The following is a 26293-nucleotide window of genomic DNA, read 5'->3' on the forward strand; positions in this document are numbered from 1 at the left end:
CTGCGCTTAGCTTTAACGCTAGCTTACGGTGGTTGCACACCTAGTCTGTTGTTGCGAAATCGGGAGTGTTTCCCCACCCAGGTCCATTCGTTTGGGTACAATAATCACACTAAGGTCCATGACAACTCAACAGAGCTGAGACTGTTTAAGGAAGATGGTCGATACTGCTACCCATAAAGATGTGACTGTCTATTATATCCAAGATTTAGAAGAAGCAACAAAAAACACTTGATGTATTTCTGAAGAAGATAAGGGAAGATATGCATAGAAAGAAGCAGCACTATTCCCTAAATGCAATAAGTTATGGCCACAGCAAAGGGTTATCGGACCAAAGTGACAAAACTGCTAAAAGCCTTTCAGACGCCTTTCTCCAGTCCCATGGCACCACTCAACTCCAACAGGCCCTCTCAGCTACTCTTGGCAAAAAAAGGAGATAGATGAGGGGCTGCAGAAGAAAGACAGAAATAGACAATGGGATGGACGGATGAGAAAGAGGAAGCTGTTCTCTTGTCTTTGCATAAACCGCGTCATATTCCCCCTGTGGGAGACAACAATGCAGCCTCAACCCAAACAGATAATCCACTATAGTCCACATGTATTCTCACAGGCAAAGACCATTCAGACACTTCTGTGGTTCCACTCTTCCTGGAATAATCCCCAGGCATTTCTCTGACATGGAATCATTGAAATACTTAGAATTTTGCACGTCACGGCAGACAAATGACAAAACGCATCATGAGTCATCGTTGGAAGCATCGCTAAGTACCAGCATCTTGTCCGTATCAAGTTTTGACACAAATTTACTTCTTTAGAACTGCAAAAAATGAATACACAAGACATGAACCTGACTTTGAAAGCAGAGCGGCTGGTGGAGCAGGAAATTCCACTGAACTGTGATATCCACTTAAGCTTGATAGCCAAAAAAAAAAGGTTGGCAACGGTTATACTCTTCGCACACGTCAGTAAGTATCACAGTTCAACACTTCTTTGTCATCTGGTTTGAAATTGACAAGAATCTCTGGCGAGTTTTAACCTGGCCCTCACCACAGCCACATCTGAAAGCAGACGGGCACGACAGTTTCCAACGAAAAGATGTCGGAAACCGTGCTGCTGGCACGGAAAACCCAAAGCTGCAATAGGGTAATAAATCTTCGATCACTAACAGCAAGTGGAGTGGGAAATGTTTGAACGGAGATTCTGTTAAGCCCCTGTTGACTGCAAACAAAGAAAAAGTATAGTTTTGGAGAGCCAGGCAGGCGGTACGGTGGGTGGACACTGGGTGGCCTGGAGAGCGACATAATGCAGATACACCTGCAGAGCGTCTGGCTAACCAAGCTAATCGAGTTAGACACAGCTCATCTCCCCCCTCACTGTAAATGGACCCCGATCCATGCAGTCGCTACTCTCGCCGGAGATGGACCCTCCGGTGTGTGCCGACACCCTAATGAGTTTCACGTGAGAGGCATTAAAACTATGGCCGACTGGACGTGGCAATGTAAAGTTTGGAGGATTTTTGGCTCCATTTTTTTCTAAATATACAACGAAAGGCGGCGTGTGCAAGATCCCTTCAAATTGAATCCCAACACTTCTTTATGCAATTTCGGCCGAGCAGTTTTTTACGACTCCCCACCAAAAGACTGAACCAGAGAGCCGCTACAGTCCCACATCAGCCTAATTAGCCGCACCAACAGTTAATATAAACACGACGGCAGTAAAAACAGATGTATCACGGGTTCCAGAGAACTCTGGCGATGCGACACAGATGGAAAATATTGAGCGTGTGCTTGACAAAAAAAAACAAAAAATCCAAAGCTGCGTTCGCCAGCAGTTCTGACCTTTAGACAGAGCTGCGTCAAAAGTAATAATTATTTAGGATTCATTCCGGGGAGACCGTAAATGTTGGTTTGGGGAATAACATCAGAAGGCAGGATGGTATCGGGACGCTGCTCTTAAGTTTTACTGTACATCCAAACCTAGCTTAACACAAACACACATCACCTGACTCGCTGCAACTCCTCTGTCTTATATAAGAGGCTTTCTTCGGTCATTATAACGCATGACTACTTTAACTCTCCAAGCGAAACGCTGCCGGAGGTTTATGTCTTTTCTGATTGTACGTTTCTGATTGGGCAGAAAATGAGATCCACCTCTTTTTGCAGCAATGCAGGAAGGTTTCTCCGTCATAGCTGTTCACTGCCCCTCGTTCGGACTGTATTCGTAGCCAGAATGCCACAGGCCGTAGTTGCATAATAGTAAAGGGACAGGGAGCCGACTTCCAGACACTGCTTTCATTCAGGAAACGGGCCTGAAGCGGCGGCACGCAAGTGTCCAGAATTAAGATGTAGGTCGACCACGGATCGGAAAGACAAAGGGTTAAAGAACAATAAGCTCTGCTGCAGAGCGCAGTAGTGGGGCAAAGCCCATTAATAGTCAGGTGACTGGAGCACGGGCTAACGGTCAATGAGCGGAGTGACGCAACCCCTAAATCTTTTCCTCCTCGCTGCATCGGGGTGTAAACACCATCACATGGCAGGGAAAGGAATAAATGACCAAAAGCAAATGACCCGTGAGAAAAAGCTGAAAAATGAATGGAAGAGTGCGGACGGAGAGAGGACATGAGCAGATGCAGAGTGCAACCCGATCTCCGAGGGGTCACAACATAGTTCTGCGGGACTTATTATTTTGTTGTGATGGATGTCGCCTCTCGTTCTGTGTCTTCGGTGGCTTTCAGAAAACAGGAAGACTGGCGTGTCTGCGCTGCTGACCCCGGCGGTCACAGCACAAAGAGGGAGCTTGTTAGAGAGCCGGGGCTTGTCTTCTCTTCACTGTGGCTTTTATGGCCGCACTAAATCTGAATCTGGCTCTTCTGCGATTCCTCTCCTCAACATATAAGCCTCCAAACAGAGATGAATAAAAACGGAGACAGACATGATGCACATTGCCACTTTGGAAAGACATTTGCTATCATCTTGGTACTCAGGATCATTTCAGACCTCCATCATCCAGCCCTACTTCTCCCCTCCGCTCGAGTGACCCGGAGCAAGATGCTGAATCACTGCCGAGCCACTGATCCCGACCTTTTGCATTCTCCAGAGGAGGGCGAATGAAAAGACAGATTCCCCACATGCATCAGTCCCACCAGCAGAGAGTGCATTTGGCTGAACTGTCCCTTTAAATTTAAAAGCGTATTGGCTACGTGTCTGGATGAACCAGCTCAGCCCTCAGTCTCAGCCCTGCCTAAGCACTTGTTGGTTTCTCAGCAGACTAAGTCTGGCACCTGCCTGATTCGCCAGCATCACTGTTTCTCAAGCAACAATAAAAGCAGCAGACCCCAGTCCCTTTGGCACCGCGCTCTGAGCGCGTAAAACACCAGAGCGGAGCAGAGGTTGACAGCCAGTTAAACTTGGGGTGTTTCCGCACAGCACTGCTGTAAAAAAAAAATTTTGGTTTATAGTTCGTGACATAAATCACAAAGCAAATTTCCAAAAAAGTTGCCTGTGCACCTCCAGCCTCACGTGTGACTGCTTTGAAACCATTAAAGATGCCTTTTTACTTGGAGACATGACCCACGCTGTCTGGTTTATATAGCAACCCCCCCCCCCAAAAAAAGAGAAGCTCTTAAGAGATTTGAAAGCTGACTGCATGGTTTGACTGTCACCATCCATCACCTGCCTTCCTGTTTCACTCCACCACGCCGGTTGCACTCACCTTCCAGTCCGCCCAGGCTCGCTGCCAGTGAGCCAGAGGAGAGCAGACAGCACACGGGGAGCAGGATCAGCATCGCACCGCCGAGAGTCATCCTCATTCAGCCTCCGTCCTGTACCGGGGAGGTGGATTTGATATGATTTCAACACCAAAGTCCCGAACTCGTGCTTTCAGCTGCGTTGCATCCTGATCTTGATCCGAGCTTCGCAGGTTTCTCCGAGTTTCAAAAATTCAAATAAAAAAATAAAAGAAAAACTCAAGTCTCCTCTTCAGTGATAAATACGTTGGAATGATTATTTCTAAATGAAATAAACAGTAAAAATAAAATGTTATTCTGCTACAGGTTACTGCTTTCCCGTAGCTGCGATCTGCACAAAGCGCAGAAGTGTATGCGCGCCTCCGCTCAGCGCAAATGTGAAGGATTTATTATCCAGTCAATAAAAGCGACATGCACAGAAGCATGGGTTAAACTGTGGCAGTATTAACTGAGGCGTGTTCTGGCCATAAACTGCGCGCTAAAGTAATCCAAAGTAGCGTCCTCTGTCGTGCAGTAGTACCGTCTGGTGTCCCGGGCTGTAATGAACCGCGGTAGCCTCTCTCCTCTCTCTCCCGGTGGCTCTGCGCACTGGTGTCACTCGTCGAGCATGCCCCGCCGCTCGAAGCAAACCCCTTCACTTTTAAATTCTACGAAGAAATAAAAGCAGGTTGGAGGGGGAACGGCATTAAAGATAAAATAAAGAAGAAGAAAAAAAAATCCAAGAGCGCGCGTTGTGTCGCTGGAGCCGGAGTGCAGGAGGAGGATCGCAGCGCTATGGAGGATTTGAGAGAAATGGTTTGAAGGGAACCATCTCACAGCCCCGCCTTCCCGGAAGAGGCTGAACGTTCAGGTAGGTGATGACAACCGAGACAGGTGCACAGCTACGTTTACCTCCAGGAGGATTACGCTCTTAAAACGACCGTGGCAAACTTTTACAGCCTCGTTTTTACTATTTTACGGAGGTTCCGGAGAATTAAAGATTTATGTCACGAATGACTCATAGTGGGTTTGTGGAGCAGTGGCATGTTTTCATTGTAAATGACCCAATTTAGCCCTGTAATATAATGGCATAAAAGCCTTCAGTGGTTAAGTGTTATTAATCCATTACTGATTCCAGTGTGAAAGTGAGAATCAGACGGTTTAGGTCAACACTCACAGAAGTGGTTAGCCATAGATCAGGTGTTTGATTTGCTCCTGCTTGGTTTGAACACAACAGTGGACTGGATCGACCTTTCATTTATTATTGGAGAAAAACAAAAGAAAAAACATTCAGAATCTTCTTGTGCTCATCGATGACTAGTGCAAAATGTATTTGGATAAAAAAAATAAAAAAATAAGTGTGTACACGGACTGAGCATTTAAAGTGTGGGGTAAATCTCCTCCTTAATCCACATGTCTGACATCATAAGGGGGCGGGGCGCCTAAAGTTAAAACGATTAAAGGTAGATGTGAGGTCACTGGCAGAGTGGGCTTACTATTATGATGATGATAAGTTATTTTCAGGAACAACCTCTTAAGCTCGGGCCGTGGTTTTTGATTAATTGCTCAGCAGCCATTTTATGCTCCTCCTTCCCGCTTCCTGCTTCCATCTCCCAGGAGGAGAGGCTGGCAATGCTGACCGACCGATTTCACGGGGCGGGGGCGCAGACATGTACCCCGACTCCGGGATAAAGGGAGGGGGTCACAGAGGAGCCCAGATTAAAGGATTTGGAGGACGAGTGGGACGAAGGAGGAGGAGGAGGAGGAGGAGGAGGGCAGGGGTCAGAGGTCGAGGCAGGGATGTCAAAGAAAAGCCAAATGGGGCTAAGAAGCGAGCGGCGCCGTCTCTAATCGAGCCCGATTAAGCTCACACTGTGCGTGTCTCATCTTTGCGCGGCCAAAACGACTTTTGAATGACTAAACGTCACTCAGCGTCACAATGGATGTCTTCATCGGCGAAGGCCGCGCGACCGTTGGGGCTGAGGGCAAGTCACGAAAAACCCACCCTCCGCTTTTCTGGGTGGGGAGGATATTAATCATTGTCGCTGCGGAGGTCCACATGTCCACATGTCTGGATCAGTCAATTTAGACTGAGTGAAGTCCATGTGGAATAAAACATGCTAAGACGGGGGTCTTCAGGTCAAGGACCCCAAATTGATGGAGGGATTAAGTACCTACCTACCTACTATATGGGTTCTATATTAAACTAGTTCTATTTATAAATATCCATTATTATAATTATCATTTTACATTTAATATTGAGATATCCCTTAATGGCAGGAAAATTAAAAAAGATATAAAAAATGGCTAATCAACCAAAGATTTTGCGGCCTGCCTGCAGTACCTCCGCGGACCCCTAGGGGTCGCGAACCCCGTTGAAGACCTACGTGCTAAGAGGTTTTTTGTTTTGAATAGGATAAATAAAACCGATTCATCACCAAGACAACTGTTCACACATTACGCTTGAAGACAAACAAACAAAAAACAAACTTGTAAATGGGGAAATAAAAAGCTGCTTCCCCATATCAACAAAGTAAATGAGGAAGAAAAAGACAGACGCAGACCCGCACGTCACACTGGCTGAGACCTTCGAGTCACTCCGCGCACAGTGGCTCAAATAGAAACACAACATTTGCATAAATTGGGAGCTAAGATTGGCATAAATTAACCACAGGCACCAACCAGAGAGGAGTACGGCCTTAAAGGGATTGCCACGGCTGCTTATCTGTCCCCTCGCATTAATATTCAGACCCTGATGTAAGGAAGCTGCAATCCGTGACCCCGCGCGCCTTCGTTTAACGTGTATGTCGTTGCACATGCCTGTTCATGCGTCGTGCTCTATGAACGAAAATGTCATGCGTTTGTGCCTCAGCCAAGACCAGACACTGGCCCAGGCCGAAAGGTTTTCTTTCTGGTTCTGCATCACGTGTGCGACTGACGGTTGAGGGGGACACTGGCCGAGGCTGGAGGGGAGGTTGGGAGGGAAGAGGGTGACAGGAAGGAAAATCAGACACAGGAAAGAGATGGGCAGAGACAGAGGCCCACCTCCTCCAGCAAACGCAATTATGTGGCTCAGAATCAGAGAGGGAGCGGCTTCGTCGATCGGCTTTAGGGCCAGGCAGGCACAACACACACAAACACACACTAACACACAATCGTGACATTGACCTTGTCCTTGGACATCAACGCAGACAGAAGAGGTGACTTTTTAAGAGAAAGAAAATAAAATAGCCAATTGCTCCGTGTCGAGCCTGTGACTGATCTAATCGCTGGGTTAGTAGTGGATACACTCATGGATATTAATTGTGTTTCAGTGCTTGTGTAGTCACAGCTTGCCTGTGTGTGTGTGTGTGTGTGTGTGTGTGTGTGTGTGTGTGTGAGTGTGTAGGGGGGGGTCACAAAAGGCAGGGGACTTCTGCTCTGAAGAGCACAGAGGCCACATGCACTCACTTACTCACTCACACACACTCATTCAATTCATTTACTTAATTAAACCCAAAATATACTTTGCACATTGCCCCCCTCCCCTCCCCCACGTCCCTGTTTCCAATCACACTCTCATGCTCAACATCTGTGCAGATTCTCCCCCCTCCCTCTCTCTGTCTGAGTTTATCAATCAAGCTGTCAGTCAGAGGGAACTCATAAAAACATTATTTTTTGTGCTGAACGTGTACATTTTCCCCCTGTCTAAACCACATTACAAGGAGAGCGTGGGTCAGCCCCCACCTCCCCAGTTTGATATCCACGACTGTGTTTGTGACACAGCTGGTCGGTAGCCAACTGATTTACCCCCCATCCCTCACCTCTGCTGAGGAGGAAATGGAACAAACAGCTTAAAACCTCTTTTTTTTTCCCGGTAATCCCCCCGACAATGGGTTGTGCTGTTTCAGTGAAGGCGGAGATGGAGGAGATCCAGGCAGTGGGCCCGAACTGTTGTAATAAGCCCAGGTAAGCCTGGAGATTTGGATCAACGCTCCGGTTAAAGCGTTTGATTAGCTTCATTCCACCCAAATGATGCATGAAGGTTGGTATTTTTTTTGTTTTGTTTTTTTTTATCTGGGATACAAGAGGGAAATGTTGTATAAGGCTCCAAGGAGGACATTGACTAAAAGACTCCAACAGAGAGTATTTACAACTACAGGTTTGTTCACTGAAGGTATTTTCCCCATTCCAGATTCATGATTTACCTGTTTTTAATTAAATCTAGGACCGGTCTGCTTTGAGTGACAGGTGACTCCACTCATGCTCCCCCTCATTTTTGAATAAACAGGGATGTGATGTCACAGAGGTTTTGTCGTTTCCTTGTCAAAAATGAGCAAAATCACAAACAGCATAATAATAATAACTAAGAGAACAGGCTCAGAAATTAGATTTCCCTCGTCTGGACTGCATGCTCACATTTGATTCTACCCTTTGTGCCTGTTCGCTCTCAAAGGTTAGGTTCTCAAATTAGTTTTGAGCAGGAGATTCGTTGCTGTTGTTACAACAGCTTCCGTCATGTAGAATCCAAAATAGGACTTTTCAATGCTAAAACTGCCTTTAACTCTTAAAATATCATGTTTGACAAAATATGGTGAGCAGACGAAGCATTGGACCATGTGTTATAATGATAACTACCATCCTGTACTGTCATCTATGTTTGTTGTGTCCATTCCTGCATGTTGAACTAAACTCTAACTAGACACAGATACTATAGACTATACAGTAGGCATTTCCATGCCTTTCATCTAATAACAATGCACATTTACTGATCAGCTTCATGAGTTGCATTCCTGTTCACTCGTTGACTTTTAACTGTGAGGAAGCACACGACATGTTTATCATCTATTGATGTGCAGTTCTTGGAAACCTGGGTGAGCTATGTTAATGTCCTATTGTCATGTACAGGAGGCTGCTCAGCTCTATGTGACAATGGAGGGTATGAAAAAGAGGGGATGTAGCTCAGTGGTAGAGCGCATGCTTCGCATGTATGAGGTCCTGGGTTCAATCCCCAGCATCTCCACCTTATTGCCCTCCAGGACTCGGCTTTGATTGCATGAGCTGTTGCTTATACTTGAACTGGAAGCTATGCACTAACTTCTATGGTGAATTAGTGCACTTGGTCCAGGGTTCACTGCAGTTTTATCTCTAACTTGATCACACACGATGACTGTGTGTATCACAATGAGAGTAGCAAGGGCAAGATGATGGAAGGTAGTGCAGGACCCCCTTGATACACTCACTAAAATAAAATCATTGCCAAAAGAAAATGTTTTCCAGCGTTCTCAACATGAAGATGATGAAACAATTCCTTTTACTCCCTTACTGAACCAATCTCACAAATGCAGTGATTGTTCCCTTCATTTTTCCTTTGACTCTTATTGGTGTCTCCGGGCTCTATTACAGGTGTGTTGCATGCATGTTGCATGTTGCTCTGGCTGCCTTTAACTTCACGGGGTAAAATGAAGCATTAATCCGTTGGCTCCTTCCTTCGCTCTGCGGCAGCAGGTTACACGAACACAAACACCCGCGACGCTTCCAAGAAAACGCGGTTTCTCCTGCGGGTCCAGCTACACCTGCTGAGGTGTTGCGACACAATGCCTGGCTGAGGAAACAAACAATCGAAACACAATGCAAAGTGTGCGTTTGGCAGTGTTACTGAAAGTGTCGTGATCAATGAAACATTAGCACATGTTTGGAAGCGCGTCAGCGGGGACGAGCGTGTGCGCTCTCCGCCCATGTGATGTGAATTAAAGATGTTTAAACAATGGTAACGGTTAATTATTTACATCTACCACGCAAGGAAAACACAATATATATGTGTGAAAGAGCGCACACATACACACACGCACACACACACACACACACACACACACACACGCACACACACTAGCCTCATTCTTCAAAGGGCTGACGACTGAAACTGAATAGCTCTAAATCTAATCAGCTAATGCAGTGATTTCCAATCAGAGCTAGCACAGTTAGCAACTAGCACAGTTAGCAACTAGCACAGTTAGCCACAGAGTCAGCTGTGTCCTCAACATGACCAAAACAAATTCATTATTAATCCAAATACATCCTCACTACCTAGTTCAGTTTTAATACCTGCATTCCTTCCTTTCCTCCTTACCTTTGTCTTTCCTTCCTTTCCTGTTTCCTTCCTTCCTTCCTTCCTTCCTTCCTTCCTTCCTTCCTTCCTTCCTTCCTTCCCATTTTCCTTCCTTCCCTTCCCCCTTCTCGTCTTCCTTCCTTCCTTTCTTCCTTCTTTCTTTCATATTTCCTTCCCTTTTCTTTCCTTTCCTTTATTCCTTCCTTTCCTCCTTCCCATCCATCCTTCCTTCTCTTCTTTCCTTTCATTTATTCCTTCCCTCCCTCCCATTTTCCATTCTTCCTTTCCTCCTTCCCTCCCATTTCCTTCCTTCCTTCTTTCCTTCCCATTTTCCATCCGTCCTTCTCTTTTATTTCCATTCCTCTTCGTTCCTTCCTTCGTTCCTTCGTTCCTTCCTTCCCCTTTCCTTCCTTCCTTCCCTTCCTTCCTTTCCTTCCTTCTTTCTTTCATCTTTCTTCCCTTTTCTTTACTTTCCTTTATCCCTTCCTTTCCTCCTTCCCAATTCCATCCTTCCTTACTTGTCTTTTCTTTCCTCTTTCATTTATTCCTTCCTTCCCTGCCATTTTCCTTCCTTCCTTCCTTTCCTCCTTCTCCTTTCCTTCCTTCCTTCCTTCCTTCCTCCCTTCCCTCCCATTTTCCTTCCTTCCTTCCTTCCTTCCTTCCTTCCTTCCTTCCTTCCTTCCTTCCCCTTCCCTTCCTTCCCTGCTGCTCTTTATATTGGTGATTATATTGTATTTGTGTTTTATCTTATTTTATTTGTAATTTTATTTATCTACTGTATTGCAATGAATTCTTTATTACACTTGTGCTATCCAAAATTAACTATTTAATGTCATGTCTTAAGTGTCTAAGTCTAAGTCTAAGTTCCTAATGTCGTTTCCTAAGTCTGTTCTGGGGGGCAGACCCCCGATGTGACTGCGATGAAAGATCTGTGTTAAACACGATTATTCTAAATCAGTCTCCTTGAGGCAAACTAAGGTAAAATGTAATTACCCTGCGTTGCTCTAACCCAGTTCCTCACGTAGATTGATTCCACGGCAGATGGTACTATCAATTATTGAGCCTGTGAAGACGACTGTGCCCTCAATCAGATTAAGGAGATTATGCCAACATCAACTCCCATATGATCCAGACTGAGTTTCTTGGATCAACATGCATCAAGATGCACAGCCCCCTGCAACACCTCCTTAGCCCTCCTCTAATCAGTGTCAATCTCTCTCTCCCTCCTGTGACTATCCATCTATCTACTGATGCTTTTACCCCCCTCCTCACTCTTCAGCATCCTCTGGGTTTGTTTTGGATTTGTGTGTGTTTAATGTATGCAATTCTCGAATTTGACCTAAATACGCCGCGCGTTGAGTTTTCCCGTAACGGCTACATACCATGATGGGAGTCACTGCCAACGTACTCAGCGTTCCACACAACCCAGTGCTTGTCCCCTTAATCCTGTTAACCCACTCCAACTGCGTGGAGAGTGAGAGTGAGCCCGGGGCGAATACCACATTGTACCCCTCCACCCCGCTGAGATCTAATTGAAGAAACAAGTGCTCGGTAAAAAGTGAAGCTCCTTGGTTCTCCGTGACATTAATACATGACTAGCGTAAAAGAAAAGAAAAAAAAAACTGTGTCATTTGCTGTGTACAAATCTGAAAAACTGGATACTGAATGTGGGAGTGCAGAGGAAGAGGATGCAGTTTAAATAGAGACTTGTATTACATTTGAATTGAGGTTCACAGCTGATTACATGCTACAGGTGTGGCCAAAGACCAGGAAACATCAGTCAAAGGGCCAGTCACAGTGACATCGACAGTATCTGTAGAAGTGATGTTATAGAAAGGAACCAGTTGTTAGTGCTGGGCTCAGATTTAAAATCCTAAAATCTGATTTCTTGATAAAGTTACAGCTCACATATGTAAGGAGAAACATCACAGATATTCTCTATTGTCAAACTTGCACACATGAATAATAATGAATCTGCTATTATTAATTAACAACAGCCCAGCACACACTATTACCATTACTTAATTTTTAAGATCTTTGAGCACTGAATGCAGCATCTGCAGGAAATAGACGCAAACCAAACAGCGATAAATGGACCGATCCAGCCTCCAGTCCAGTAGGGGGCGATATTACACCTGCAGGTTCATTGGCCAACACTCAATCATCAAATAACTTGCTGACTGAGTGTGGAGGACATAATGTTTTTTTCTATTAGCTGTCAGCAGTATTATGCTAGCTAATATTAGCCTCAACTGCTTACCGTTGCTTGGCAACACTTTTTCGTGTTCTTGTGAAAGTACTGCTATATTCATCCAAAAATATTTTAAATGTAAATACCAATCATGGTGACAAGAAACTGAAGATGTCAAGAGTATTTTCTTTTTCAATGACTTCCTCAGACACATTCATTAGCTTAAAACCATGTTTTCTGTGGAATTCTTCCATTTCCGTTATATTAGATTTCCATTGTACTAGACTCTGAGACATCCAATCCACCAAATTTCCTTAACCTATGGTACGTTTATAAAGCCACAAGCCTCCACATATTAGTAATTTATTCTAACTAAAACCAAACCATCCATTCATTACGAATTTCACCACAGTCATTGTTTGTAGTGTTATTTGTGTGTCAGGTGTCAGCATAGACGGTGTGAAGCTGTTTACAGATTCTTAGCCACGTGATGCAATTGAGGTCATTGTTGCTTAATAATAAACATGACCTCTGAGAGGATAAGACGAATCCTTTGTGTCCTAAGCTGCTCTTGACGACGTGTTTTCATTCTCATCCAGCCGGAAAAGAAGAGTTAACTTTAAAGGAGAGGGGGTTGCATTGGGCATCATTAGCAGCAGTTAGACGGTCCACATGTTTCACAGTGAACATAAATATACAAGTCACGGAGGAATGGCAGTGAGGTAACGTCACTGGGATAGATTTCACAGTAGATTTTTTTTATTAGAGGCATTCTTGTAAACAGACTGAGCTGTGGGTGACTGATAACACACAGATTTAAGCTCTTGCAGTATATGCTGCCTCAGCTTTTGACTCCTGCCTCTGTTGGTGCTGCAATGTGGAATATCCCCTTTTCAGGATGGCTTTGCTGAAAATGTTCAAGGCCTTTCAGTGTCAAAGCTTTTATTGTTTGAGGGAGAAGAAAGCTTTGGCTGTACTAGAGTCACATCTACAAAACTGTATAGCTTTAGCATTGAAGCTCAGACTCCTCGTCCAGCATGTCCATCTGAAAGGCATAGCTAGCATTAGCCTAACTTCTGTTTAGTACGGATTCAGAAATGTTAGCAAAACTGAAGCAACATTAGGTTAATATTAGGATTGCTAATGCTTAGCCTAAAATGCACTTGATGTTTTATTTGGCGTTTATTTAGCGCTTGCTTGCCAATGTTAGCAAAGTTGAATGCTAGACTTGAGATTATATTAGGATAGCTAATGGTTAGCCTAAAATGTACTTGATGTTTCGTTCTAAGTAGCTAATTTTAACCAAGTAGCAGACGGGCCTCAGATATGGCAAAAGTTAGCCTGCGTTTTACTTGTTTACTTGTTTAGAATTAACTACCAAATTTTAGCAATGTTAGCATGCTAAATTAAAACGAGCAAAATACTGCTATACATCCTGGGCTTCAACACGTTAGCATGCCAGTGTGAGGTATCAGATTGAGACTTGTTAACATTTAGAAAAGGATGTATTTATAAAATTTCATTCATTAAATTAAATCCTACGACCTTTCCTTGACATATTCTTTACGCTTATTACATTTCATTTTGGCATTAAATATTATCCGTTTCAAATGAGTCAACACAAACTTTTCATGCTGGCATTTTCCTTCCGGGAACAGGCTCTTAATCCATTCAAATACACTGTCATGTTTAACTCAGCCTTTATACTGAGATGCCAGCCTTTTGAGCCTTGCATTTACAGGAAAAAAATTGCATCAGAGTCAGACCGTGCAGGATCAAATTGGAATAATTACGCAGCAGCCACAGACGAAGGGATGAGAGACGATAATTACGTGGAGGAAATAGATTATATCATTCAGCCGATTCAATGGATGATTACACAGATTAGACACAGATACTATGAACTTTACGTCACTGATTAAATAATTCTGGGGTGCACATGTGTGGCTGTCTGCAGTTAGAAAAATCTGACGTGTTAAAATAAATAGCGGTGTATGTAGGTATTTTCATGCCTCGTCACCTTTTTTTTCCTAACTCTCTAACATAGAAGTTGCATGTTACGTAGTTTTTCCAGTGTGAACACCAAAATGAAAGATTTAAGGACAACCACCATCTTCCTATGATATTCCATTACAGCTTTCAAATGATTTAAGGCGCAGAGGTCAGGCTGTTTTCAGACAGTTAAGTGTAACATGAGTCATTTTATTTGTTCTAATAATCTAATAATAATGCATATACACAACATGTTTATTATCTATTAATGTACAGATATTGGAAGTGGGATAAGCTATTTAAATGTTTGCAAAGAACGCTCCTCATGTTGTTTTTGTTGTAAGGGGATGTAGCTCAGTGGTAGAGCGCATGCTTCGCATGTATGAGGTCCTGGGTTCAATCCCCAGCATCTCCACTTTATATTCACATTAGTGACCTGTATTAAAGAGAAGTAACACAGAAGTAAGGAATGAATGAAAAGAAGAACTTGGGGTCACTCCAGTCTTCCTTTCTGCTACAACTGAAAGCTAAATGACCAACCAACGAAACAATAGAGCATCATCAGCGTCTAATAATTAGCACACACATTCACTATTTCATCAGCTGGCACGACAGCAGCTCCTTCATTTCAAGCGTCACTGAAAGAAATTCAGAGGGAATTAAAAGTGGAGAGAGGCAGTGACGAGGGGACATGAGGGAGGAGAAGGAGAATGGCATCCCTCCCAAACATCTGCCGACTGATTAGGAGAGAAGAGGATAACGTTTTTTTTCTTTTTTCCTTCCTTGAGAGCTCCGAAATGGGAAAGAGGGTAGAGAAAATAAATCATATGTTCTTTAAATAGTGTATGAGATCAGAGGATATATTATTGAACTGTCCCTTTTAAGTAAGAGTTCATCCTTCATGAGACTCAGAGTGCATTTCAGGCTTCGGCATCTCTTCTCCTCCTGTACGCGAGCACAAGAAGAAGAGAGAAATGTGGTATGTTTGCTGTTAGAAAGCCATTAACTGTGTCTCACTTATTAAAGTACCTTTGATCGTTCGTTTTAATTGGGTTAAAGAAAAATGATCGCCTTATAGGAAGCCTTCAGAGAATCAATCAGAGCCGACTGGTCCCTGAAGATGTCATCTGCTGAAATAACATGAATATGTGTTCATTTTCATTCCACTACTCCCACAAAAATGCATTTTGGGTCAAATGTGGTGTGACGGCCAGCTGGCAGAGGACTGACTTTGACTCCAGTGACCAGCCAAAGTCTATTTTTACAGTACAGCTGTACAGATTTTCTCATAAAATAAAAAAAACTATCACAAATGAGCTACAAGACGTTAATCTAAACGGCGTTCTCTACAAATCCTGTTGTGTTCCATGTATCTGTTCTTACATGCATCACAAAATATATTAAATTTCCTTTATTTGAACCCTGAGTACATGTCAGCGAGTCTCTTGTAAAGTGCAGTCAAGTGCATGATGTTGTCACTGTACTCTGGAAATACACCAAAATGAATGGCGGACAACAACTTCCAGTCCTGATATAATCGCTTCAACTGTGCTGCGGTCACAGTTTTACTGTGTGTACAACAAGAGCAAGACTGAAGGGAATGTATTTTGACAGCGTCAGAACGAATTCTGTGGTATTTTCTCCACAATTGCATGAACAGGTAGTTTCTCAGGGGTAAATTTAACCTGACAAGCTGGGTTTTCTGGTGTTACCCCCGAGGCGGAAAAAACAATACCAATCATCTCTGGAGAGAAATGTTGGGACAACATGTAGGAATAAATGTCAAGAAGTATTAGATGTACTTGAGGTCACTCCACCACATGGTGCCTATCACATCTCATCCTAAAATCCTGGAAAGAGAATTAAATACTGTCATTTACCAAAATACATTTTCTAGTTAATCTCAGACAAATAATTGAAGGCTGTAATGTAACAGTCGTACATAGTCGTTTTCTGTATTGTTGATATAACTGGTAAATTAATGGTCTTACAATTGGTGCGCTGAGACATAACACCATGATGCTCTAAAGTAGGGGATGTAGCTCAGTGGTAGAGCGCATGCTTTGCATGTATGATGTCCTGGGTTCGATCCCCAGCATCTCCACCTTATGCTGCATTAAAACATTCACACTCTGTTGAAGCAAATACCCAAGAAAGGAAGGAGTCCGGCCAAAAAACCATCCTAGTAGAATATCTTGCACCTACCTTTCTTATTATGTCGCAAGCTGACAATAATGAGATAGTCACAAAGATCTACAATAACATCATAATGAAATCCTAACAACAAGTCTGATGCATAGTTGAAATTTTGGAGAAGGCTGGAGTCTGTCCCAGTCTCCAGTCTGTTGCAGGACTAACACAGAGAGACAGACAACCATTCACACTCACACCTACGGCTAATTTAGAATCACCCAACGAACCTAATGAGCATGTCTTTGGACGGTGGGAGGAAGCCGGAGCACCTGGAGAAAATACATGCAGACACAGGGAGAGAACATGCAAACTCCACACAGAGAGGGACCAGTGGGCAGGTGGATCTGAGCCCGGAAATTTCTTGCTGTGAGGCACCAGTCAGTGTATTTACATGCACAGCTTAATCGAGCTATGCTTGAAATTCGACTTTGTGACTACAGTTCTTGTCCCTGTTTACTGTACATGCAATGGAGAAAATCAAATAACCAACAGGAAAATGTCCTCCTCCCCCACACTAGGTGGCGATATGTGTCTTTTCAGTGGGTTAATACAGCTTTTTTTAATCTTGTATGCAAAGATGTGCGCTATAGCTCAGGGGGTTCTTCTATCGGCTCTGTTTACCTTCTTCTTCTGCGACTGGCTTTCTTGGATGTGTTTGTTCCGGGGTTATACTCCAGTGCAGTGATTGTGGAGCATGCGCACACATGTGGTCCAGTTCAAGTCCGATTAAGGCGTATACATGTAAAATCAATTTGCAATCACATTATCTGTTGGTCTTATTCGAATAAGGAGAACTACGATTTTTAGTTGGAGTAACGTGCTTACATGCACAAAAGTTGTCCAGTTAAAGTCAGATTTAGGCAATAATTAGTTTTAGAAAACGAGGGGATGTAGCTCAGTGGTAGAGCGCATGCTTCGCATGTATGAGGTCCTGGGTTCAATCCCCAGCGTCTCCACTTTATATTCACATTAGTGACCTGTATTAAAGAGAAGTAACACAGAAGTAAGGAATGAAACACTTCTTATGTTATCCTCAACTTCCTGTTGTACCCTCTCTCCAATTCTTATAACAACACTCACCGCCCTGACATTCATCATTCATCATCCTGAAGTTTCCTCCAAACAAATATCCAAGAGAGATGCTAGCAAACTAGCAAGCATGTATGAATGTGCTCTTCATCATGTGACAATATAAATCTGTCAAAAAGAGCTACAATACCATCATAATGAAACCCTACGAACTACTGTCATTCATAGTTACAATTTACAATAACACATCTTACATATGGTTCTTGTACACTTAGCATCACTTGGGGATGGGACTGTGGGACTGTGACTCCCAAACATACACCGCTCACCGTCCCATTCGGTTGCCACAGCTAATGCATTGCAAAAATGAACCACATATACACTAAATATTTGTTATAGAAATGACACAGATGTAGCTTACATACATACAGTCTTCAGTATAGAAACAGTATAGAGATAATATACACAAGTAGCACATGCACACAGACTTCTGTTTGCTGTTCTTACCACATATATTGCAGGCATTTGTATTTAATTTGTGCACAAACGCCCCAGTTCTCCACATATATATATGTATATGAATACATGTGTAACTATAATACAGGCTTTGCACATGTACTCACACATGAAATTCCCACTTGTCATTTAATCTCTTATATTCGGTTGTTCTACATATTCTGTCTATGCTGATCATGTGTTATTTTGCAAGCTGTTTTGAATTCACTGGTAGGCTCGCGGTGGTTTTACATTTCTCGATGTTACCCGTGACACCCTTGAATTTCCCCAGTGGGAGATGAGCAGGGTATCTGGTACCATCTCTTATCTCATATTGACACATATAGTGGAGATCCAAGGCAGGAAAACAGGATAGCTGAGTCTCATGAGTCTCTGACGAGAACCGTTACCTCTGGCATAACAATCCAGTTTGCAAATATCAGACATCACATGGGATTATCATTTTGGAAGAAAATTAAAGCACTTTAACGGTTTAACAGAAACATATAATCTCTAAATTGTTTGTGTTAGATTCAGGCTTCTTTGAGGAGTACGTAGTACCTGCAGCACAGAGTTAATGAGTAAAGAGAAAGAAAGAAAGAAAGAAAGAAAGAAAGAAAGAAAGAAAGAAAGAAAGAAAGAAAGAAAGAAAGAAATCCCTTGTACTTTCATGTGTAAAACCATTTAATCACGTACACCTTCATTGAAGGTAGTGTCCATAGTACGTTCATAGTGTTTCAGCCTATTTACTCCTGAGCACCATTCACTCTCCCTTTCATCTATTCACTCTCATGTGTTCCCCTCCAAGCCTTCAACCCTTCCTCCAGCTCTCCTCCAACCACTCCTGAGCTTCTCCTTTGAGCCCCTAAGACTCCCCGAAGACAGACGGGGAAGCTGGCTTTGGGGGGATGGGGTGACGATGGTGCTGCTGATGGAGGATGGAAGGGTGCAAAGAACAGTGTTCCCAGAATATCAACTCCCACACATGTACACATCAACCTATATATATATATATATATATATATATATATATATATATATGTATACACACACACAAAGTGGAGAACCAGCTCTATACCCACTGGCACAGACATACGCACACACCGACACGTACATACAACTGCTGCCAGTCTTTCCACACAGAACCCCCTACGAGGACCCCTGCGTGGTTTAATTGGTGTAATTATATTTGCATAAGGCTGTTCTGTTTCAGCACACACACACACACACACCCCTGACAAGTTTTAATAGGCAGGATAATTGAATATGGTTTTCCCACCAGTGCCCTGAAGGTCCTGTCTGTAAATACTGCCGCGGGTCGAGCTCTCTGCGTTTACTCAGACAAATAGGGGTCAAAATCAGCTCAAATTTTAATTATGAACTTCAAAGGTTGATCAACGTAAAGAGGTCTCACTTTTCTTTTACAGCTGATTAAGAGAAGCCCTATGTCTGACAATCTAAAACAGGATACATATGACACGGATATTTCCTCTTGCACGAATCCGCACCTCCACTAAAATGTAAATTGAAAAGAAATGAAATAATGAGGGAAGAGGCTCGAAGTGGAAATCAACATGACATTTTCCCAAGCGCAATTTTCCTCCTAATTACTACTGGGCCACAACTTAATACGTGAATCTGAAGGACTGAATGTCTGCTGCTTTGTTCTGAACAGGCAACAACGAGGGCAACGTAATTACGGCCCGAGCGCTGCGGCTGGAGGTGCTGATTAAAGTGGTTACAAGAGACGATCAGTTGTTTTCTTTACGGCTCGAGTAATTGGAAGAAGCCTTGAGGTGGCCCAGTAGAGAATGGAGCTAAACCTCGTGATGTACGATTCAAAGTTATCACCTCAAACCTCGAAAGCCACAAGAAACCTTGAATATTAAGCTACTTCCATAGGTTTCATACGCATATCGATTGCTGCACAATACATATACTGTATGTCTGAAGTTATTCTGTCAAAGGTGCAGCCATAAATAGAGATCTATCCTTACCAGGTCAAGTATTCCAACCACAGGAGTCTTGGATAGTTAGTGGACGTTTGGTTAGTGCACCAGCCACTTTATTAGGTACACCTTGTTAGTAAAAGGTTGGACCCCTTTTGCCTTCAGAACTGCCTTTATTCTTCATGTCATACTTTCAACAAGGTGTTGGAAACATTCCTCAGAGGTTTTGGTCCATATTGACATGACAGCATCACACAGTTGATGCAGATTTGTCGACTACACATCTATGATGAGAATCTCCCGTTCCACCACATCCCAAAGGTTCCTCTATTGGATTGAGATCTGGTGACTGTGGAGGCCATTGGAGTACAGTGAACTCATTGTCATGTTCAAGGAACCAGTTTGAGATGATATGAGCTTTGTGACATGGTGCATTATCCTGCTGGAAGTAGCCGTCAGAAGATGGTCCACTGTGGTCATAAAGGGATGGACATGGTCAGCAACAATACTCAGGTAAGCTGTGGCATTTAAACCATGCTCAGTTTGTAAAAGTGTGCCAAGAAAATATCCCCCACACTGTTACACCACCACCACCAGCCTGAACCATTGATACAAGAATGAGAAGATTGATACATGAATTAACATATCGGGGGTCAATATATAACCAAAGCTGCTCCTCTAAATCCCCCAAAAGCATTGGCAGTGGTGGGATTTGAACCCACGCCTCCGAAGAGACTGGAGCCTTAATCCAGCGCCTTAGACCGCTCGGCCACACTACCACATTCTGCCTAACTAAGACCACAGTTTAAGTGCAAAGACGCAGAAACAGACACTCCAGATCAGGTGGCCATTTTTCAGACCTACACAGAAAGCCTCAACCACCAATGATATAATCAACATGGACACGTTGCCGACCTTGTTACCAATGTCCAGCCATGGACTGTAGAAAAAGATGGGTCAACCTTCGATGGTGTCAGTGTGCATGGTGACCTGCTACTGTACATTGAGACGGTGGCATTCAGTGGTGAATCAAAGACACTTGATCAGTTGACGTGCAAGTTACTTCAAAAATGTACCGTCTTTGAATTGTAAGGCATTACATTACTTTTGCATTGCTTTGAACTGACTTCCACCAATATAACTGGAAATATGGATTTTGCATTCTCAGTAGATCTTATTGCATTCAATGTAGCTCATTCACACATTCAGAAGGAGGTGATGGGGAATGACATAATGACTAAGCTAAGCTTAATGCCAACAACAGTACAATAAAATACAGTTGTGGCTCATGGCGCAATGCATATTGTGACAGAGATACTGTAAATTCAGGTGTATTCACATTGAAATCAATACTGCTAGAAGCTACTACTGTGTATCGTAACCGAACACCTAAAGAAAGCTGCCGCCGCGCTACATGTTTCCTTAAACCACTTGTGCTATTACAGAGATCTTTTGGTTTCGCACGCAAAGTGAACTTAACTATTATAATATATCAGCTGCTCTCTCGCACTAACAGGAAGTTAACATTTTGATGACCCCAGACGTCACCATCTTGGCAGCAGTACCTCACTCAGCCTAACTCCCAGCTGATCCAGCCATTTATAAAGAAGTGGGAGGCAGAGAGATGGGGACCTGTGGTTGCACCCACTTTGCACTTAAAATAGCCACGTCCCAGATGATGCATAATTAATAATAATAAAACCAACTTTCAAGGACTTACTGTGTTTTCAAACATGAAAAATTCACTGAACACAACTTGTTCCCACAGGTTCAATGTTTCCTTGCTCAGAGACGCTGCTCCAAGTCCAGTCTGTATCATTCCCTCCGCCTCAGACATCATCTGTCTTCTCTGCGCTGCACTATTTCCTGTACATGTGAGAATGAATTGAGCACAGAAAAGAAAATCTTTCAAAACTCAAAATTACAATGAAGTGATCTCCATTAAAACAGAAACTAGACCCAGTTTTCTGCACCTGAAAGTGATTTGAAATTATTTTACCCTGAAACACAGCTGACCATGATCCTGCATTTGTTACGTTTTTTTTTTAAGATTTTCCTTTTTTATTATTATTATTATTTTCCTGAAACCTTTTCCCATTTTTTTTCTTTGTTAACATATTTCCCTTCCCCCTCGCTCTCACTCTCTCTTTCATTTATGAACTCACCTCACCTACGCTATCCATCCCTCCCCTCTCCCCTCCTCATCTTCCTCCTCCTCCTCCTCCTCCTCCTCCTCCTCATTCTCCACACACCAAACCCCTCGCCTAAAACTGAAATCTGATTTTCCTTTTCTCACTCTCGGTCTCTCTCTCTCTCTCTCTCTCTGTGGATGAGGGTCTCTGGGTCTTTTGTTCATCCACCCGCTCATGTGGCCTCCTCCGGTTGCCACGGAAACCGGGTGTATACATACTGTTGCTCCGGGAGAGAAATCGAGATGGAAGAGAGAATGGGATGCACAGAGAGAGAGAGAGAAAGGTTGAGATGCATGAGCTGGAGTCGGGGGAGACAGAGGCAGGAAGCAAATAACGACAGAAATGGAATTAAAAAAAAGAAAGAAAGAAAGAAAGGGAGGACATGGGAGGAGAAGGAGATGCCACAAAAAAAGAAAAAAAAGAAAAAATGTAGGAATTAAAGACACAAATATGGTTTTCTAACGCTCGCAAGAGCTCTGATTTTTCTCTCCTGGAGCAAATGTACAAATGTAATCAGCGTTTCTTCATTTTATGGCACGCCTGAAGATAATAGATTTTTTTTTTTTAGCAGCTCAGCAAAGTTGATATCTAATCTCCCGCACCGTTGTTTCATTATCAGCAGCTGAGTGTAATACATGAATTGAAAGCTCGCTGAGCCGCCGCAGCGCGCGCACAAAATGCTCTGAAAACAGGGGGCATCAGCGGGATGCACTGAAATAGGAACCGACAACGCAAAATGTAGATTTAAATGGGCCAATCAATGCGTACGGTCGTCGCGTGCGAATGGTTGAATTACAGCAAAATGAGCTCATTTGAGATCAAATTAAAATTTAAATTGCGCCAAAGCGCGTCACCTTAAACAAGCAGGAGAGGAAGGGAAAAGGGAGCAGGTGGGATATTTTAGATTATGCTGAATCAGGGAGGCGGAAAAAAAAAAGAAAATCAAAGGTGAGGAAACGAAAATGAAGGAATAAGTTGAGAGACAGAGAAGTACACACTGAGAGAAACAATAAATATCAGCATCCTGGTCCGGGCGGCATCTTCCTCCACCCAGTTGTCTGTGTTTGCTGTATTAGAGACCCTGTAGGAATCCAAACCCTGCAGACAAGCAGCCATCTGCCATCTTGGCTCCAGTCCAGCGGAGCTCAGCGGAGCCAAGATGGCAGCCCAGTCGCACACACACATACTCTCAGGAAATCAGCATCCAAAACTCAGTCAAACAAGGCGTGTTTTATTACATATCTACACATATAGACGGCGGAGGTCTGTCTAAATGTACTGGTTTATCGAGCAGGTTGGATAAAGTGGGAACCAGATTTCGCGACAGGCTTGTTTCAGGCTGGTTTAGTGTAAGTTCAAAGATCAGCAGCTGTAAGCGTCTTGGCTGTGAAGCTGCCAACAGAATAATAATACAAGACTACTACCACAAAAACACAAAAAAAAACAAAAAACAACTGAAATAGAAATAAGAGCAGCAATTAGAATATTTCACTGGATTTGAAAAGCAGCAATTTGCAGCAATTTTTATCATGAATGTAGCCAAGTTTAAGATTCTGTGACTGAAAATTACAACCAGTTTACACAGAGAAGTTCTTTTGCAAAGGATCCACGCAGAGTCAACATAGTCACAGCCTACACTGGTGCCACACTGTGACCCTTTAAGCATTTACATTGGAGTGTCAGCAATGGTTTTGTAACGGCAACCGAAATGGTAGTCAGCAGCGTCGAGTTTCTCTGTACGCTTCAGCGATTTAAAACGCCGCGGCTCGTGTTGGAGTTGGAGTTAGTAAATGTTGGACCCTTAAATCACTGCAATACAGAAAAGAGAGGAGAAACACTGGAGATTTTCAGTTCCTGTCAACCAGGAGACACGCACATGAAACCAATCGCTGCATTTCTTGCATATATGATGCATCTACACCACACCGGCCACTTTATTAGGTACACCTTGCTAGTAAAAGCTTTTAATTGCAGAACTGCCTTAATTCTTGGTGTCATACTTTCAACAAGGTGTTGGAAACATTCCTCAGAGGTTTTGGTCCATATTGACATGACAGCATCACACAGTTGATGCAGATTTGTCGGCTGAACATCTATGATGAGAATCTCCCGTTCCACCACATCCAAAGGTTCCTCTATTGGACTGAGATCTGGTGACTGTGGAGGCCGTTGGAGTACAGTGAACTTATTGTCATGTTCCAGAAACCAGTTTGAGATGATATGAGCTTTGTGACATGGTGCATTATCCTGCTGGAAGTAGCCGTCAGAAGATGGTCCACTGTGGTCATAAAGGGACGGACATGGTCAGCAACAATACTCAGGTAGACTGTGGCATTTAAACCATGCTCAGTTTGGTAACCAGACAACGTTTTTCCAATCTTCTATAATCCAATTTTGTTGAGTCTGTGTGAACTGTAGCCTCAGTTTCTTGTTCTTAGCTGACAGGAGTGACACCAGGTGTGGTCTTCTGCTGCTGTAGCCCATCTTCTTCAAGGTTGGACGTGTTGTGTGTTCAGAGATGGTATTCTGCATTCCTTGGTTGTAACCAGTGGTTATTTGAGTTATTGTTGTCTTTCTATCATCTCCAACCAGTCTGCCCATTCTCCTCTGACCTCTCACATCAACAAGGCATTTTCATCCACATAACTGCCGCTCACTGGATATTTTCCCTTTTTTGGACCATTCTCTGTAAACACTAGAGATGGTTGTGTGTGATAATCCCAGTAGTTCCGCAGTTGAAATACTCAGACCAGCCCATCTGGCACCAACAACCAAACCACGTTTAAAGTCACTTAAATCTCCTTTCTTCCTCATTCTCAGCTCGGTTTGAACTTCAGCAACTTCAGCACTGTCTCAATCTCCTCTACACGACTAAATACAGTGAATTGCAGCCACGTGACTGGCTGATCAGCTATTTGTGTTAACAAGCAATTGAACAGGTGTACCTAATAAAGTGGTAAGTGAGAGCATATCCAAAGCTGCTCTATAATTCCCCCCAAAACATTGGCAGTGGTGGGATTTGAACCCACGCCTCCGAAGAGACTGGAGCCTTAATCCAGCGCCTTAGACCGCTCGGCCACACTACCACCGGCTGCCTAACTAAGACCACAGTTTAAGTGCAAATAGGCAGAAATAGAAACGTCTTTGGAGGATCATATCAACATGTCAGTGACGAAGATGTCATTTTGGATCTATCGGCAACAAACTAATAGAACTCACTGTTGCAAAAAAAAAAAAAATGGCAGCCACTAAAGACAAAGTGTAAGAAGTAGCTCACCTTCTTTAGGCAAAACATTCAAAAGAAAAAGGGGGAGGGAGGCTGGAAACGAGAGCGGCCAACTCTTTCTGTAGGTTACAAACGAGGGCTGGCGAGGCTAACGCCAAGTGACACTTCTTCGGTGCCACAACATGAGCAGGCTATCGACCGACTGGTTCGCAGAGTTGGTGGCCGTCCCGCGTGCATGACCTGCTTACGTGAAGACGGCCTGGCCGAGTTGGAAGCCGATGAAGGAGTAATGTAAAGAGGCAGGACGGAGGGAGACAGAGGGAGACGGAGGAGCTATCGGTATCACAGCTAATACCCACGCCAAATGCACGCACACGCATCCAGCACTGCAGAGAGATCACGACTCTTACTGGCACCACTCCATCTCACAACACACTCTCTCCGGGCAGTTCTCCATTATATTACCCTCCACTCCCTCCCTCCCTCATGCATATACATACCCACATGCTCAGAGGCTGCCACCGTACAGCGAACCACAAAATTAAATTATCCCCTTTATAGGGTTTATCTTGGAATTTGACAGATTAATGTTTATTTCACGTTGTAACTCATATTCTCTTTGAACCGATGGCAGAATACCCTGAGACTAAACCCGAGGAGAAGAAACTACATCACAAGGAGCAGCTAGAAAGGTGGAGCAGGCGAGGAAAAAAGTGTGAAAAGTACAAACATGGACTGGAAGCAACCTGAGGTAGCCTTCAGAACTGGCTGAGAAGGACGAGTTGAATCACAGATTTTCGGATGGAGGGAAAAAGTCGGAGCGAGGAAAGAGTTAAACAATAACAATGAAAATGTACATTAACCTCTCAGATGTGGAGAGCTGTAAGTTAAACTCCTGGTTGCTAAGTGGTTGCCATGGTACTGCCAGTTCTACCAAGCGGTTGCTCCATTTAATTATTAATTTCCCTTTTAAAATCAATACCATGTATAATGAATGGATATGTCTCTTTCCTGAAACATACACTGTTCACCGTCATACTGCCGTGCGTCGGTATTTTGCTCCGTGCGATCGGACGATCGTAGGAGTAAAGGGAGTTCACACAGATCTTTTGTTTCACGTTGAACTTTGGGGAAATCTGACCCGTATGCTTTTCACCGCTGGCAGCAAACCGTCTTGACGGCGCTGACCTTTGAGAGGATGCACGGCACCAAACCGC

General features: G+C 43.5%; 1 protein-coding gene and 6 non-coding genes across 7 annotated transcripts in view; 4 read left to right on the forward strand and 3 right to left on the reverse strand.

The window, feature by feature from the left end:
- sema4f (sema domain, immunoglobulin domain (Ig), transmembrane domain (TM) and short cytoplasmic domain, (semaphorin) 4F) overlaps positions 1-4637 on the reverse strand; it is a 56537-nt gene extending 51900 nt beyond the window's left edge. The window contains exon 1 of the mRNA XM_047593873.1: positions 3709-4637. Coding sequence (XP_047449829.1) covers positions 3709-3805 — 97 coding nt within the window. The 5' untranslated portion in view covers positions 3806-4637. The remainder of the gene's footprint in view (positions 1-3708) is intronic.
- Positions 4638-8651: 4014 nt separating this feature from the next.
- Positions 8652-8723, forward strand: trnaa-cgc. The gene has a single exon. It is a non-coding gene; the product is annotated as a tRNA-Ala (tRNA).
- A 5612-nt stretch (positions 8724-14335) lies between these two features.
- Positions 14336-14407, forward strand: trnaa-cgc. The gene has a single exon. It is a non-coding gene; the product is annotated as a tRNA-Ala (tRNA).
- Positions 14408-16024: 1617 nt separating this feature from the next.
- On the forward strand, positions 16025-16096 carry trnaa-ugc. The gene has a single exon. It is a non-coding gene; the product is annotated as a tRNA-Ala (tRNA).
- Positions 16097-17069: 973 nt separating this feature from the next.
- On the forward strand, positions 17070-17141 carry trnaa-cgc. Its single transcript has one exon. It is a non-coding gene; the product is annotated as a tRNA-Ala (tRNA).
- Positions 17142-20355: 3214 nt separating this feature from the next.
- trnal-aag lies at positions 20356-20437 on the reverse strand. Its single transcript has one exon. It is a non-coding gene; the product is annotated as a tRNA-Leu (tRNA).
- A 4417-nt stretch (positions 20438-24854) lies between these two features.
- Positions 24855-24936, reverse strand: trnal-aag. The gene has a single exon. It is a non-coding gene; the product is annotated as a tRNA-Leu (tRNA).
- Positions 24937-26293: the final 1357 nt, after the last annotated feature.

This window comes from Mugil cephalus, chromosome 1 (assembly GCF_022458985.1).
Source record: "Mugil cephalus isolate CIBA_MC_2020 chromosome 1, CIBA_Mcephalus_1.1, whole genome shotgun sequence".
Lineage (NCBI taxonomy): Eukaryota > Metazoa > Chordata > Actinopteri > Mugiliformes > Mugilidae > Mugil > Mugil cephalus.